Genomic DNA, 16,226 nt, shown 5'->3' on the forward strand with positions numbered 1-16,226 from the left:
TGTGGTTATGTTTTCATAACATAATTTTATTATTTTTAACGCTAAAAAACGAAAGTTAATTAGATTTTTAAATTTACTCTTTATCATTTGAAAATTATGTTATAAAATGAGTCGATTGTAAAAATTTTATTACTTTATTTTAAAAAAAGTTTTAATGTTTTCTCTCTTTTTCTTTAAATATTAATAATGCTATAGAATATAAAACTAATGTAGTTGATACACGAGTGTATAAAATTATGTAACAAAATTTTATTTTTATATCATGAATAAATTTAATTTTATTTTTATTCTATCTTACAGTCCATATATTTCAGAGTTATTAAAAAAAGTTCAGAATCATAAGAGTCTAGTTAGTGAAAATAGAAAATTGTTAGTTGTAAAAAATATTATGTTACAAAGAAAAAAATATTCATGAGAAAAATTTTTTGCAAATTGGATATAAAAAGCAATATTTTGAAATTACAAAATTTATCTATAGGATGTGAATATTTTTATAGGGCATGGTTGTGTTCTTCGCTATTTTTCTCGTCAAGTGAAACAAAAAGCAAGAAACACACGATATAGCTGTTAGTTTATTGCATTATAAAAAAAATCTAACATACAAACTTTTTTTGTTATTAACTAAAACAATAAATTTATTAATTCAAATTTATCTTAGAATTCACTTAAATGTTTAATATTAAAAATAATAATTCAGCTCGGTTTTTATTATTATATTAAAAATCTTGATTTGTTTGAGTGTTTCACACGTTATGACCTTTAAATTCATTATAAAAAAAAATATTATTTTATTGAAAAACCTATTTCTTTGTATCTTTACAAATTAACACCTACAAAAATATCACATACATATATTTATTCTCATTTTCAAACGAATTAATTTTAAATCCCTACAATATAAAAATAAAAAGTGGAAAATTCGTACAAAAAAAAACTTTCCATTAAAAATTCATTTTTAAATCTTAATTTTTATTAAAATTAAAAATTTATAAAGGATTTTTCTTAAATTCTGCTGTGTTTTTTTTTGAATTAAAATAATGTTTCCCGTTCTATAAAGAAAGTTTTTCAAGGATTCTACAAAAATTCTCTGTAAAATTTGTTTTTGTTAACGAAATTTTTTTGGGAATTTGTTTACATTTTTAATAACATTTTTCAAAAATAAACATCCTCCATTCTTGCTTTGCAAATGAAATTTTTTGTTTGGATTGTTAGAAATTGGTGTTTGTTAAGAGTTTATTACTTTTTACCTTATTTTACATTACATAATTATTAATGTGGCCAATTTATTTTGGTAAAATAATTTTAAAAGGGATAAAATTTTTGAAATGGAATTAATTTGTAAGTTAAACATGATTGTGTGTATAATAGCAGTATTTCTGGTTCTATGTAGTCCCATTTCCACAAAAAATTTATTGTAATATTATTTTTCTCTTAATGACTAAAATTGAGATACATACAAAATGTCATGTTAGATACTGTTAAGTAAATTGCTTTGTAATTCAGTTTTAAAATCAAATATTTACTCACTTGTCAACTTTTAATTTAATTAAGTCTAAGAAAATTAATTTTTTTTTGTTACGAAATATAGGACTCAAAATTGTACAAAATGATTTTTCGGAAGAAATTATTACATTTTTCAAATTACATTCACTCGTTATATGTTAGTTGTATCGCTTGAAATGACGGGATATTATTTAAAAGTATTTTGTTTCTCAGTACCAAATTTCCAATTTGATTTTATTCAGATTTATAAAATTTTTGAATAACAATCCATCACGTCAAGTAATGTGATTAACAGAATATGGGTGATTATTTTAAACTTTGAAAATAATTATTTTACTTTTTAACAAAGTGACAATTTAATTTTCATATTTTTATTAAATAATACTTGAATAATTCACGTTTAATCTGAAATTTTACAATAATTTTGTTATTACATTCGCATATTTGGAACAATTTTCAATTAAATGTTAAATTATAATCTTTAATTTTTTGCTTCTTGTTTCCTTCTAATAACCATTTAAGGTATAATTTCCATTACTTGCTTACAACTTATTAAAATTTGTACATTTTTCATACGTAAAACTTCCTTTTGAAAAATGCAATCTTAATTAAGAATCTAAATAAATTAACAATTTTTTGTATATTTTTTTATTTCCTATGTAATTGCTAAAAAAATCTTATCGTTTTTATTATTATATAAATTTGCATAATATTTTAGCATAACAAGATTTCTCTTCCTAAAACAACAGAAAAAAAATTAACTTTCATTTAAAAGTAACAAGCATAACAGGAAAAAAGAAAAAAAAAGAGAAGAAAAAGTCATACTTAACACTCGAATTACTTAAAATAGAAAGAGCACATTAGATGACATTGCAATTGTTATGACTTAATTTCTCTCTTCTATAAAGTGCAATTGTTTTCGTTAGTTAAAAAGTTTTTCTTAAAATAAAAAATTTCTAGTATATTTTTTTGTTATACTTTTTTTCTTCTATTTTTTAAACCACATATTTTATTACAATAACATAAACAGTTAATATTGTAGTCGTTACTAAGTTACATGGCATATTCTTATACCGAATCACATACTTATACTTACAATATATACATATGGACTTGTTGTATTGCACCAGGTAGTAATCAAACTAAATAACAAGCGCAATTTAAAAAATAAATTGTGAATATAAAGAGTACTTTTATAATTTCTAATAATTTTTCTAATAGCTTAATTTTTTTTTGTATACTTTTGCACTGCAATTCAAATGTCAAGATTTCTTTTTCGCTGCTATTAAAAAATAAAAGAGCAAAAACATATAAATTTTTTTACAATACAGGAAATTTGACCCCATTTTTTCATCTATTGCACCTTTGCTTTAGATCTACATTTATATATGTATCTTTATACATAATTAATTCACATAATACAAACATAGATGTATTCAAATATATTATGCTGCTTGCATAAATGTAATACATAAATTATCATTATCATCACAATCAATATCATTGTCGATATGTTGTTGTTGTTGCAAATTCAAAAACTGAAGACAAGACAAACATATACTTTCATAAAATGGAAAAAAAAATGTTACAGCTTTTCTTCTGTTGCAGTTTTGTTTTTTTTTTCAACACTGCATTTGATTGCCCCTGCTGCTGCTGCATTGCATAAATATTGCAATCCAAACTAATATTTTCTATATACCCCCTTCTATATAACCATAATCATCTTTTATACACGTATGTATAATGAAAAATGAATTTACAAATTATATATTTTTTTGGTTTGTTTTGTAACCTGTATTTAAATAAAAACAAAAAGAAAATGTTAAAAACTTTCTCCAATTAAAAAATAAAATACAATAATAAAAAAAGAAAAATTATTTACTTGCATGTAGAAGAGAAGGAAATTGTGTTATATAGAAAATTTGTGAACTCAATAAATTGAATGAGAAACTAAAACATAATCTAACAAAATATTGTAATGTTAAAAATAAAAAAATGCTAAAAAAGAATGAAAAAAAAAATAAAAACAAAAATTTATCTAAATCTATCACTAGATTTGTTAACAAAATAAGTAATAGTCCAAGATAGTACGAATTTAGTTTATCTCGTTGATTAACAGCTTCTATACATATATTATCATACTTAATTCGGTTTCTCCTCCTACTTTCCATAAATAAAAATAAATTTGAATGCTAATTCTAGAAGATTGCAATGAGTTCCTGAAATTTACAAAATAATCTATAATTCTTTTCTTCTAAACATCACAACACTCTAAACACTCCGGGTGTATGATACTTTCAAGTGCCACCCAACGGCCATAAAGTGAGGAAAAAATAAGCAAACATTTGTAATGTGTAGTAATTCGTCGGAATAAATTGTGATAAATTATCTCAATAACTCATTTGTATTGAGTTGGAATTGTTCGCTTGTGATGTTGGGACTCTGGGAGCATTGTATTTCCAAATGTTAGATGTATACCCATAAAGGAAATACAAAAGAGCGCTTTAAGTTTTCATTGGTTATAACTTCTTGACATCGAAACTCAAAGCATTGAAAATTTGAAATTTATTAAAATTTAATTTAGTTTTCATCATCTAATTTCATAATCTAATAAATAAATTTCGTTTATATAGTCTTTATTACTTATAAAGTAAATGGATACGCAAAGTAATTTAAAAAATCTATGTTTTATTAAAATATGTAGGCGTTCTCATTTAACGATAAAAAAAATTCCAGAACATTTGTTTCATTTTAATTTATTTAAGTTTTTCTCTCTTTTCTGTCTCCGTTTCTTTTTTCTGGTTAATAAAAGAATGAAATTTTTGTTTTTTGTTTTCACTCTACCTTTTAGTTTATATGGATGGTAACATTTGCATATAAAATTTCATTTATTTTTCTGAAATTGGAATTTTTAGTATTTCAAAGTCAAAGTGAAAAACGAAAAATAAATGCAATTTTAATACTTAAGTAAAAATATGTAGACTGCATAACCATACATACATACACAAATTTTATTATTTTATAAGTATGTACATATTTTACAACATAAATATTAAATCGCGCTGTTACAACGAAAGCGCTTGATGTATGAATATTGAATGAAATGAAACTTGAACTTGAACTTATACAAGGCAAGTTTATTATTATTATATTTTTAGTTTTTAATTAAATAGTTGAAATAAAAGATAAATAAAATTATTTTTTAAAGAAAAGAAGAGAAGATTATATAAAAAAATTTATAATGCACACACTCCAAAACAACAAAAAAAAGAATTCGAATCATATCGGAATCACATAAAGCGTTTTAAATAAATTTTAATATAAAAATTTTTTCAGGAGTTTTATGTTATGTACTGTTTAATATTCAATGAAGTAATTTCGTAATTATTTTCAATTAATTCTGTAATATTTAACATAACTAGAGCGCAAACAATGAAAATAAATAAAAGGCATAATTACTTAAAAGTTGTAGTGTGTGTGTGGGTAATCATAAAGCTCTGTTAAATTACTTTATGCTTCAAAAGAAAATCAAAAGAGAAAATTTGTACCTAATTGTGTTAAGTACGCGGACTGAATTTTTTAGATTTTTTGTTTTTTTTTTTATTTAATATTATATTTGGGTTGATTTTATAATGTTTTAAAATTTGTTTTATTTAAATATTTTCATACATGAGGCAATGCAAATTTTCTCGAACACTTAAAATTTATCAAGAAAATTGTAATTATTACTTTCATTGTATAACTATTTTTTCAATATTTCTTAAATACAAAATTATTTTGGAGAAAATATTTACATAATATAATCTTGGTTATTCTGTAACATATAGATTAGATTATTTTATAATATTAGAACTTAGACTCAGAACTAATTAATGATTAATGATTATATTGAAAAAAATCAAGCAATCCAAAAACATTGCACTCACATAATAACACAAATCATTATAATTAAAAAAAAAAACCATTACAAAGTTGATTGAACTTATTTTAAACGTTGTTCTTTTTGATTTTCTCAAACTTTAAAAAAATGATAAATAAGAGCTATTTTTGTTTATTAGAAGAAATTTTTATTTATAAAATGTTTTTATTTTGAAATTAATGTAATCTAAATTACTCGTATTTTGTTTTTAATTTGCATTTGTAGTAAATGATTTCATAAATAGTAAATCTGAATCAAATGTCTTTCTTTTGCAAATGACATTCTGAAATATTGAATGATAGCAGCTTGCATTGAGTCATACCGATTATTATGGGAACAACGTAAATTGTCGGATAATATAAGACATAACGTATAGTATTTTAATCTTTAAACATACTCAAATGTAAAAAATACCAAATCATCAATTAAAGCTCGATGGTATTGTACCAAGCTCAATTGTGTTGTATCAAGCTCAATTGTATTGTATCAAGTTGAATTATGTTGTATCAAGCTCAAGTGACGAAATTATTGTAAAATTTTTAATTTACTAGATCTCTTTAAGATATTTGATTTAAAAATTTAACACCATTATAAGAAAAGCTACTAGTTTTGTTTTGTTTTCTCAAACACAAATATAAATTAGAAGTTAATTTTAACATTAAATATTCATTAAATTTTTCCGCTCATGTTTTTGTTTACGTAAATAATACTCGTACATACGTTAGGTATACAAAATTTTAAGAAAAATTTGTTTGTCAATGAAAAAAAATTTTATTAAAAATTACTAAAAATAAATAATAATTTCGATTTAATTGATTTTATTTTGCAATCAAAAATTTTATTTTGCAATGTCAATGATGTGCAAAATTTCTATAATTGGCTATATTTTTCATTGTATAAGCTATGATTATATTTTTTTCGTTAATTGGATGCATTCATATACAACTAAATTGTTTATATTAAATTGATTCAATTTTTACATATACACTTTTTTATAATTATGTGTCGCATTCGATATTGAATTTAAAAATAAATTAAAAATTATAAACTTAATTTAATTTAATTTTGTTTTAATTTTAGACTGATTGTTTTCTAGAAAGTGAGAAATAGTTTTGTAATGATTAATAAAATAATTTCATTCAAGTCAAAATTTTTTTTTTTTTCAATTTTCAAGTCACAGGTATTTAAAACGAAATATAATGAAAAAATAAAGTTTAAACAATTGGAATAAACTCTTTTTTTTTGTTTTTAAATCTATTAACAATTTGTTTTCTTTAAATCATTTTTAATATAATTTATTATTTATTTTACGCCCAATTAGAATTAACATGGAGGCTATTTCATGTTCAACTATAAATTTATTTGATTTCATTCGTTCCAAAATACGCAATAGCATCAACAACAGTATTACGTTTATGACACAAAATAAAAATAGCAATAAGTTTGAAAAGAAAAATAAAGGTTTTTCTTTTATTTTTAATTATTACAATTCTGATTTATTTTTAATTTTAAATCACATAATTATATGTATGTATATATGTACATATGTATTTAGAATGTCTGAAATTAAAAAAAATGATTCTCGCGCCAAAAAAAAATTTTCTATATTAGTAAGAAAATTTCATGAAAATGAAAGTTTGTTTTTATTTTTTGTTGTTTTTAAATATTGACATTGACTTACATTTCTAATTTTAGACACTTTTATAAACGAATTATTTTGCTTTTCATCTTTATATATGTTTATGTACTTAAGTTTTAAATAAACAAATAATTAAATTTCATTAACAAAATATTATGAAGTATCAAAATAAAATTTTAAATATTTAATTTTTTTTTTGTGCAATAAAAATATTTCACATAAGAGTAAGAATAATTAAAATGTCATTGTCAAATAAAAATAGAAATAATATTTAATTATTTTTTGATAATTTTTAATATTGTATTAAAATTTTCAAAATCTAAATATTATACTTTCTTTTCTATAAATTTAAATTATTCATATGGAAATATTGTGTTTTTTATTTATCATTAACAAAAAGAACATTTTTTTTTATTGCGGGATACAAGATGTGATTTTTTCTTTTTTAATTGGTATTATAAGTATTATTACTATCTTCTAACTAATCTAAATAGATTAAATCAACTTTGCGCTAAACAGCAATAAAATAAATAAATAAAATTTAGTTAAAAATTCAAAAATTTTATTAAATAATAATTTGAAAAATTTTTTATTTTTAACATAATATTTAAATAAAAATTAATATTTTTTCATATACTACTATGTATAATTATACCCGTACGAACGTATGTTCGAAGGGTATACTAAATTTGCCTTACCGTTTGTAACGCTAAGAAATAACGGTGTTAGATATAGACTCAAGTGTATGTTTTTGATCAGCGTCAAATTCTGAGTTGATTTAGCTTTGTCTGTCCGTCCGTCCGTCCGTCCGTCCGTCCGTCCGACCGTCCGTCCGTCCCAACGATAACTCAAAAACTAATAGAGCTAAGTTCACCAAATTTTCACAAATGATTTATTGTAGTAAGTGCCAGAATTTTGAGAAAATCAACCCTAAAATTGGACATGATCGGGGTACCGGTTCGGGTAGCTGCCATACAACTTCAAAATTTATTTGGCTATATCTCAGAAACTATAAAAGTTGTGGTATTGAAATTTCACACAAACGAATATATTAGTAGGGCCAATGTGTTTCATAAAAGTCGTTGAAATTACTTGGCTCCTTCTGTTACCTGCCATATAACTTCAAAAGTTATTTGACTATATTTCAGAAACTATTAAAGCTATGGTATTGAAATTTCACACAAACGAATATATTAGTAGGGCCAACGTGTCTCATAAAAGTCGTTGAAATTACTTGGCTCCTTCTGGTACCTGCCATATAACTTCAAAAGTTATTTGGCTATATCTTAGAAACTATAAAAGCTGTGATATTGAGATTTCACACAAGTGAATATATTAGTAGGGCCGATGTGCTTGATAAAATTCGCTAAAATTCCTTGGCTCTTTCTGGTAGCTGCCATACAACTTCAATAGTAGTTTGGCACAACCAGTATTTTGAAAAACACATAGTACTGAAATTTTGCATAAATTAATATGGTAATACGGCAACTAAAAGTCATAGTCTACCCTATAGTTAGTTAAGGCACATTAATTATTCGCACATAGGATAACAAATTCGTACTGGTATCACAGAGTTGACAAGGTCAACTCTATTTTTTTTCTCGTTTTAATATAAAATAGTATGAACAGAAAATTTATACTCAAATATTAAATAAAAGAGGTTTTAATAATTTTCATTATCATCATCATTATTGGTGTATTTTTTTCTTATTTTTTAGAATAAAGAACTTTTTTAGACCAATGAACTTTCATTTCAAAGTATCATCATAAAATTAATTTGTTAAATTTTTTTTTTACTTTTTCAAATAAAAAGCAAAAATAGCTTTTTTGAAGATTTTTAAACATCAGAATAGCGTTGGTTAAAAGTTGGCCATTATCAGTGCCAAAAAAAAAAAAAATACAAAAAAATTAAGTATTGTAGAGGAAACAGAAATTTAAAAAAATTTTCCAAAAATAAAATTATTTAAATTGATTGAGGCACAATGTGTGTGCCTCCTTCCACAATATAAAAAAAATATAGAAAATGTGCTCTTGAGCAATAATAACCAAGATTATTTGAATAGGTTCACTTCAACAAACGTTTTGTGTTTTCATAAGTTCAATTCAGTAAACTTTATAATTAACAAGTAATAGGGACCTTCTCTTTAAAATTTTTAATTATCTCAATATTTGAAAAAAAAACAATTGAGTTATAAATGTTGATCTCAAATGTGAGTATAAGATCGCCATCTACTCAAAATACTAGCAGCCCCAACAATACAAATGTCGTTCTTTTAAATACATTTATAAAATGATAATATGAGCAAAAAACGTCAAACTGTTGAATATTGCATTTTGTTACAATTAAAATTTATTGCAAATTTTAATACAAAAAAAAACATATTTTGAAAGAAGTTTTCGTCAATAAAATTAAAGACAGAAATGAAATTGCAATAAAATAAAAATTAAATAAAGTTAATGAGCCAATTCCTAATCAAGTGACTGTTAACCTTCACCCTGCATGAATTTCTTTATAATATTTAATTTTTTCCTTTAATTTTGTTTTTCAATTTTGTTTTTTATTTATCATTATATTATTTTTTTTTGTTCTTATTGTCAAAAGAAAATTGGGTGACGAAAAAAAAAAATACATAATATTTTTCTGCAAAATATTCAACCTCATTAGTACGCTGTTAAACATTAGTGGAAAATATTTTTTTCAATTTATATTATTAATAATTTTTTTAAATAAACTTATACTTGCATATACATATAAAATAAAAGTATATAAAAGTAATTAAAATTTATCAATTAATTTATTTTATTTGTAATTTTAGAAATTAGTATGGCTGCTCCAGCATTAAAAGATTTACCAAAGGTTGCAGGTGATTTAAAATCACAACTTGAAGGTTTTAGTGCTGAAAAATTGCATCATGCTGAAACACAAGAAAAAGTTGTATTGCCAACCGCTGAAGGTACGCAGGGATAGTATTTTTGAATAAAAAAGTTTTAGTTATAATACGAAATAACACTGAAAGACACGAAAATTAAAATGATATTTTTAAAATTCATAATTTAAATGAACATAATATAATGCAAAGCAATTTTATAATTTTATAATTTTAAATAAAAATAAATCATACAAAATATGTTTATAACTCACATATTAAAAATTTGTACTGAAAATTTAAAAGAAAGAGTACAAGTAGATTGTAAAGTAGCAGAAATTATGTTATTGTTTTAAGTTAAGGATTCTTTTAAATTAATGTTGATGTTTTTTAAAATTTTAAATTACAAATATTTATAATGCTTCAGGAAAATATTCGAAATATTTATAATAATTTCTAATTTTAGTTATAAAAGATGAAAAAAATCGTCAAAATGTTTTAAAAGAAATAAAAGGATTCGATACAGTGTTCTTAAATCCAACAAAAACTGTTGTTAAAAATGTTTTACCAACAGCAGAAGGTTTTTATTTTAAACTAACGTGTGTAAATTTCCGCTTATTTCCGCAATATTTTTGCGCAAAAAAAAAACAATCCCATATTTAAAAAAGTTCCACACTTATTAAAACTGTTTGTTTTTTTTACTTAATCAAGTCTTAACGACATATTTATAAATTCAATTAAGCTTTAACATAAGCTTTAATTAATTTTAACAATTAGAATTTAAATAAAACACAAATTAATGCTTTCTAACTAAAATAAATTAAATGCAGCTTATCTTCGAGGACTTTTGTCACAACCGTTGAAATATTGTAATGTTGCTTATTTAATTATCTAGCATTCATATATGGAAATCATTAATAATGCGAAATTTCCTTTTTTTATTGATGAAAATGTATGTAAAATATTATTGCCATAAATCCATAGTTGAGAACATTCTCATAAATTCACACACTTTGTATTCGTAAACTATTTACAGATTTTATAAACATTAAAATATTTAATTATACAATACAATAAAGTTAAATTTCATACTTTTTTCACGTTTATTATCATTAACATTAATTTTAAATTGCTTATTTAAACTAAAAATTTTTTCTATTTCACCAAATTTCATTTTAATCTCATGTTTTTATTTTTGATATTGAATTAATTTTTTATTTTTATATAATTGCTAAAATAAATTTGGACTTAAAATCAAAATTTCGAATAATTCAAATTATATTACTTAACGTTTTATTTTTTTTTTAAATATTTCAAAAGTTAAAGAAAGATTTTTCCTAAATTTACTTACAATAGATTAATATTGAGTTTTAATTATTGAAATAAGATTAATTAAAAATCAAAGAAATTTTGTTAAAATAATTTGTTTTGTTTTTTTTTTGGTTTAAACGAGCAGATGTTGCAGCAGAAAAAAGCCAGAAAACATTATTTGATGGTATTGAAAAATTCGATCATGGTAAATTAAAGCATGCCGAAACCAATGAAAAAAATCCATTACCAGACAAAACAGGTAAATATATTTACAATTAATAAAATATAATAAAAGAGAAGAATAAAATATTCAAAATTTTACCAATAATAAGTTTAAAATTATTTTAGAATAAAAATCGCAATAAACATAAATAATAAATTGATTGTATAATAAAACTACGAAGGTTGTATTAAATAAGTAAGAAAATCAAAATAAAGGATAATTTAAGTTTATAGGAAGCATTAAACAATATTTCTTCACTTTCGGTTTTATATTTTTATACTATTATGCACAACATGTATCCCAGGTGTCTTAATTCAATATTCTTAACTATTTGATTTGAAATTGTTATTACTGTAGTGAACAGTTTATTTTAACTTTTAAGTAAGTTTTAAAATTCAAACTGAAAGGGAAGCTTTGAGTGTTCCTGATCTTATTTTTGCTTATGAATTCGAATTATATGACTTTGAATAACTTGTATAACATGTTAAAATTTAAAAAAAAAAAAAAATTTAACCAGGTTTATATAGGCTCTGTGTGAGTGCTTTTGCTTAAAAATTATATCGGCTATTACAAGCTAACAACAAAATAACTTATTGATTATATACTTAATTGAAATTTTTGCACCTAGCTAATATTAGAAATATTGGAAAAGAATTAATCAACCAAACATCTTTCCAATATTTAATTTTTTTTATTTTTTGTTTTAAAAGTAATTAAAAAAATCTCGATTTTAATCTAAAACAACAAACTATGTAAATTTTAAATTATAAAAGAAAAACTAATTTTTATTTTTATAAATATTTGATTTTTCTTTTTGGTTTTGCGAGGATTTGCTTTCATTTTTTTTCGAAATTTAAAAATTTGTGTTTTAATATTTACTTATTTTCTCTATTTTCTTTTTTTTTTGTATTTTAGCGATTGAGCAAGAAAAAGAAAAATTAAATTTCATCAATGGTATTGAAAATTTTGACTCCAGTAAACTAAAACATACTGAAACTCAAGAAAAGAATCCTTTGCCAACCAAAGAAACTATTGAGGAAGAAAAGAAGGCATAAAAAATTAAAAGAAAAAAAATTTGAACAAGCATGACTTAAAAAAATCATGTGAACACTTTTATAAATTAACATTAAAAAAAATTATTTTCATTTAAAATAATTTAACATTTTTTTTTTAAATTTAAAATATTTTTTTTTCTTAATTTGTAATATTATTTTTATGAAAAAATATTAAAAAAAAAATTATTCAATTCTTAGATATAAAATATTGTAATGCTTAAAATATGGCTTAAAAAATAATAATTTATGTGTAGTAGCGTTTAAAAAGAAAAAAAAACTGTATTATTTTTATGTATAAGAATAAAATTAACAAAATATAATTTAAACAATGTTTCTTAATTGTTTTATTATTACTTTTTTTTTGATTTCAGTAATGATTTCAAGATTTATTTTAAATAAGTATATGAAATATCTAAATGTTTTTTATATTTGATTTTTTCTTTAAATTAATATATTTTTATATAAGTAAACTATTTTTATATAAAAAGAACATATTACATATTATTAAGAGAAAATATTTATATTAATATATAAAATTTTTAAGAGCAAATGAAAAAATGAATAAAGAAAAATAATTTTAATAAATCTTTATTTAAAAAACAAAAAACAAAAATATAAAACACTGATCATAAAAATATGAGAAAAACAAATCCAATTATAATTATTATTATTAACATCATTAAAAAAGAAAAAAGTAAAATGAAAACATTAAACCGCTCTCTTTTAACAAACTTTTCAGGGAGTTTAATTAAAACATTAAAATAAAAACTTATGTTATAAAAAATAATTATATTATACAATTTTATTATCATTTTTTTTTTATAATTATATAATTATTATTATTGTAAAATCAATCAATTTTTTTTATAATTCGTAATTTACTGTTAAGAAAACAAAAATCATATAAATATATATATTTATATATAATCGATAATCAATCAACTAACAACTATTGAAAATCTTTATTTAACAAAAATTAAAAATTATATAATTAAATGTGTAAAAAAAAACGAAGGAATGAATTTTATGTGAATTATACTTTTATAATATAATATATATTATATTAATCCAAAATAAAAGCAAACTTTTTTTATTTTAATAAAATATTATTATTATATAAACCACAAATTAAATTAAAAATGAAATTTTCTATTTATCATAACTGCAAAATTTATAAAATTTTTAAAAAAATATATATATAAATAATATTAAAAATATATTAATTATAAAATAAAAAAAAAATTTTGTAAATTTTGTACTTAATTTTCGATCCACCACTCTTTTTGATAGAGGTTATGATAAATATTAAATATTTACTAATTATACTAACCTAATTACTTTTAATATACATTAAATATTTTATTAAAAATTTCATATAAAAAAACATTAACAGATTAAAATATCCTCCTATAATATTGTCACCTACAATATATTATATATTTATATAACATGAACAAACAAAAGAAATAAAATAAGTTTTGTACTAATTAAAAAATTATGAAAACTAATTTAAAAAATTAACAAATATCTTTAAAAAATATATATATTTAATTATAAAAAAGAAAAATTTTAAAAACAACACGAATAAAAAACACTATAATTAAAAATATACAAATATATTAAAAAAAATTATTTAACAGAAAAAAAAATAATATGTATTAAACAAAAATCTATATATAAATATATATATAAACACTATAAATATATATTCTATATAAAGAATTTTGACTAACTTAACCTAATATAAACATCAATTATTAATAATTAAATAAAAACTAAAAAAAAAATTAATTAAGATAAAATATATTATAATTTTTATAAAGAAAACCGACTACAAATTAAAACACTTATATAAAAATTACATAAATCCATATTTTAGTAGTTTTTTAGATTTAAGAATTTAAAATGGAAAGCAACAATTTTTAAACAATTAAAACTTTAAATAACATTACATTATATTTATATATTTCCTTAACAATTTTAATTATATATATATATACATATTGAGAAAACATTTATATCAATAAAAAAAATAAATTGACGAATTAAATTTAAAAAAAAAAGTACTAAGACAAAACAAAAACATCATGCATTATATCATACGTACATTCAAAAACAAAAAAAAAATAAATATAATTATTAAACTAAATTTTAAAAATTTAAACATAAAATTTTATACTACCAACATAATATATATATGTGTTTCAAATTAATAAATGTATTAATAATAAAATAAAAATAAATTAAAATTAATATAATGGGAAATAAAAAAAATTAAATAAGAGTTTCTCAACCAAAAAAAAACTAAAATGTTTGTCTTAATTTAACTTCCCTGATTCCTTTTCTCAGTAAATAGGCGAATTTGTGATAATTCGGATATGCACTGAAAGTTCTAAATTAAATCTTAAGTTTTTTCATACATAATGTATGTACTTACAAATCTGCAGAAGCTAAATTTTACTTTTTCTAACTTGTAATATACTTGAGTTATTATTCATATCCAAATTCTTCAAACGTGCCTAAATTAGAACTAATACACTTATTGTGATTGGCGAACCGAATGGCTAAGGGAGTTGAATGACATTTTAAATTATGATCGGCGAATGCTTTCATTCGCCAGATCCAAAATGTTGCTACCGCAAGACATCAAAAAACCTACCGAAAATATTAAGATTAACACCACACATATGTTCATTGTTTTCGTTTTTTTGCAAAAACAATTGAATTTTCCTATCCCTTTAGCAATGTCGGGATTGTTCTCCATTAATTTAATTAAATGCTCGAATTGTTTTTGGTTCGTTTTTTTACGCTAAATTACTATTAAACAATCAATGTTTTTTGCAATAATTTGTAGAATTTTATGAACTTATTACTTTACAAATAGTTTAGATTTTTCCGTTATATCACTATAGAGTATAGATGCTATAATATCAAATAAAAAAACACATGTATTATTTTGATTTTTGTTTTCATTCGCCAAGCTTGTCACACAAAATTTTCATTTGCCAGATTTGAATTTGACGCATTCGCTTAAAATTTAAATTCGCTAATCATAATACAAAAATTTCATATTCGCCAAAAATTTAATAATGGCATAAAACTTTTGACTCTTTAAGATGTAAAGATAAAATTTATTTATTTTATAAATTTCCAAAAAAAATCAAATACGTATTTGCTGGAGGTTTTCAGTTAAAAGTCATTATTTCCAACTGTTTAGTATGTACATATGTACTTCTATACATAAATGTATTCAAAAGGAAATCAAAAGAAGCTGATTTTTTTACAATCTAGCCAGAATTTTCAAGCTGTCAACAATTTAATTTTCACAGTGAAATGTGTCAAAATAAGTAACTCAAGTTAAAGTAATTGCCGCTAAAACACCTTTAAAGCTCAATACACAACTTCAAAATGCTTTGTAAAATGAAACCAGCAAAAATTACTTAACGGCGGATTAAAAACTGTACAAATCGACACACGCTACATTGTAGAAAGTATCTTATATAATATACAATACTGAACTTGAATTTTGTGTGAAAACATTTTCTTTTAAAATGGAACTAAAAAATTTTCGACATTTATTTCATTCGTAGGGAATTTTTTTTTTGTTAAAGTTCGTTGGCTGATCTCATTTAACATGTAATTAAAATTGAAATAAGAGAATTGGGATAAGAGGTCAGCTAAGTAGTGACAAAAATTTTTAAGAATCACT

General features: G+C 21.4%; 1 protein-coding gene across 5 annotated transcripts in view; it reads left to right on the forward strand.

Annotated features, from left to right (window-relative positions):
* LOC129605234 (thymosin beta) overlaps nt 1-14,774 on the forward strand; it is a 42,681-nt gene extending 27,907 nt beyond the window's left edge. For 2 of the 5 annotated variants that reach the window (XM_055514857.1, XM_055514858.1), the window contains exons 2-5: nt 9,878-10,015; nt 10,395-10,508; nt 11,385-11,498; nt 12,378-14,774. In XM_055514857.1, coding sequence (XP_055370832.1) covers nt 9,886-10,015; nt 10,395-10,508; nt 11,385-11,498; nt 12,378-12,517 — 498 coding nt within the window. In that variant the 5' untranslated portion in view covers nt 9,878-9,885 and the 3' untranslated portion in view covers nt 12,518-14,774. Of the gene's footprint in view, nt 1-9,877; nt 10,016-10,394; nt 10,509-11,384; nt 11,499-11,587; nt 11,844-12,377 lie in introns of those variants that run through there. The other 3 variants (XR_008696706.1, XM_055514859.1, XM_055514860.1) reach the window with 3 other exon arrangements.
* The last annotated feature ends 1,452 nt before the right edge of the window (nt 14,775-16,226 follow it).

The sequence above is a fragment of the Condylostylus longicornis genome, unplaced genomic scaffold, assembly GCF_029603195.1.
Source record: "Condylostylus longicornis isolate FDR11 unplaced genomic scaffold, ASM2960319v2 ptg000013l, whole genome shotgun sequence".
NCBI lineage: Eukaryota > Metazoa > Arthropoda > Insecta > Diptera > Dolichopodidae > Condylostylus > Condylostylus longicornis.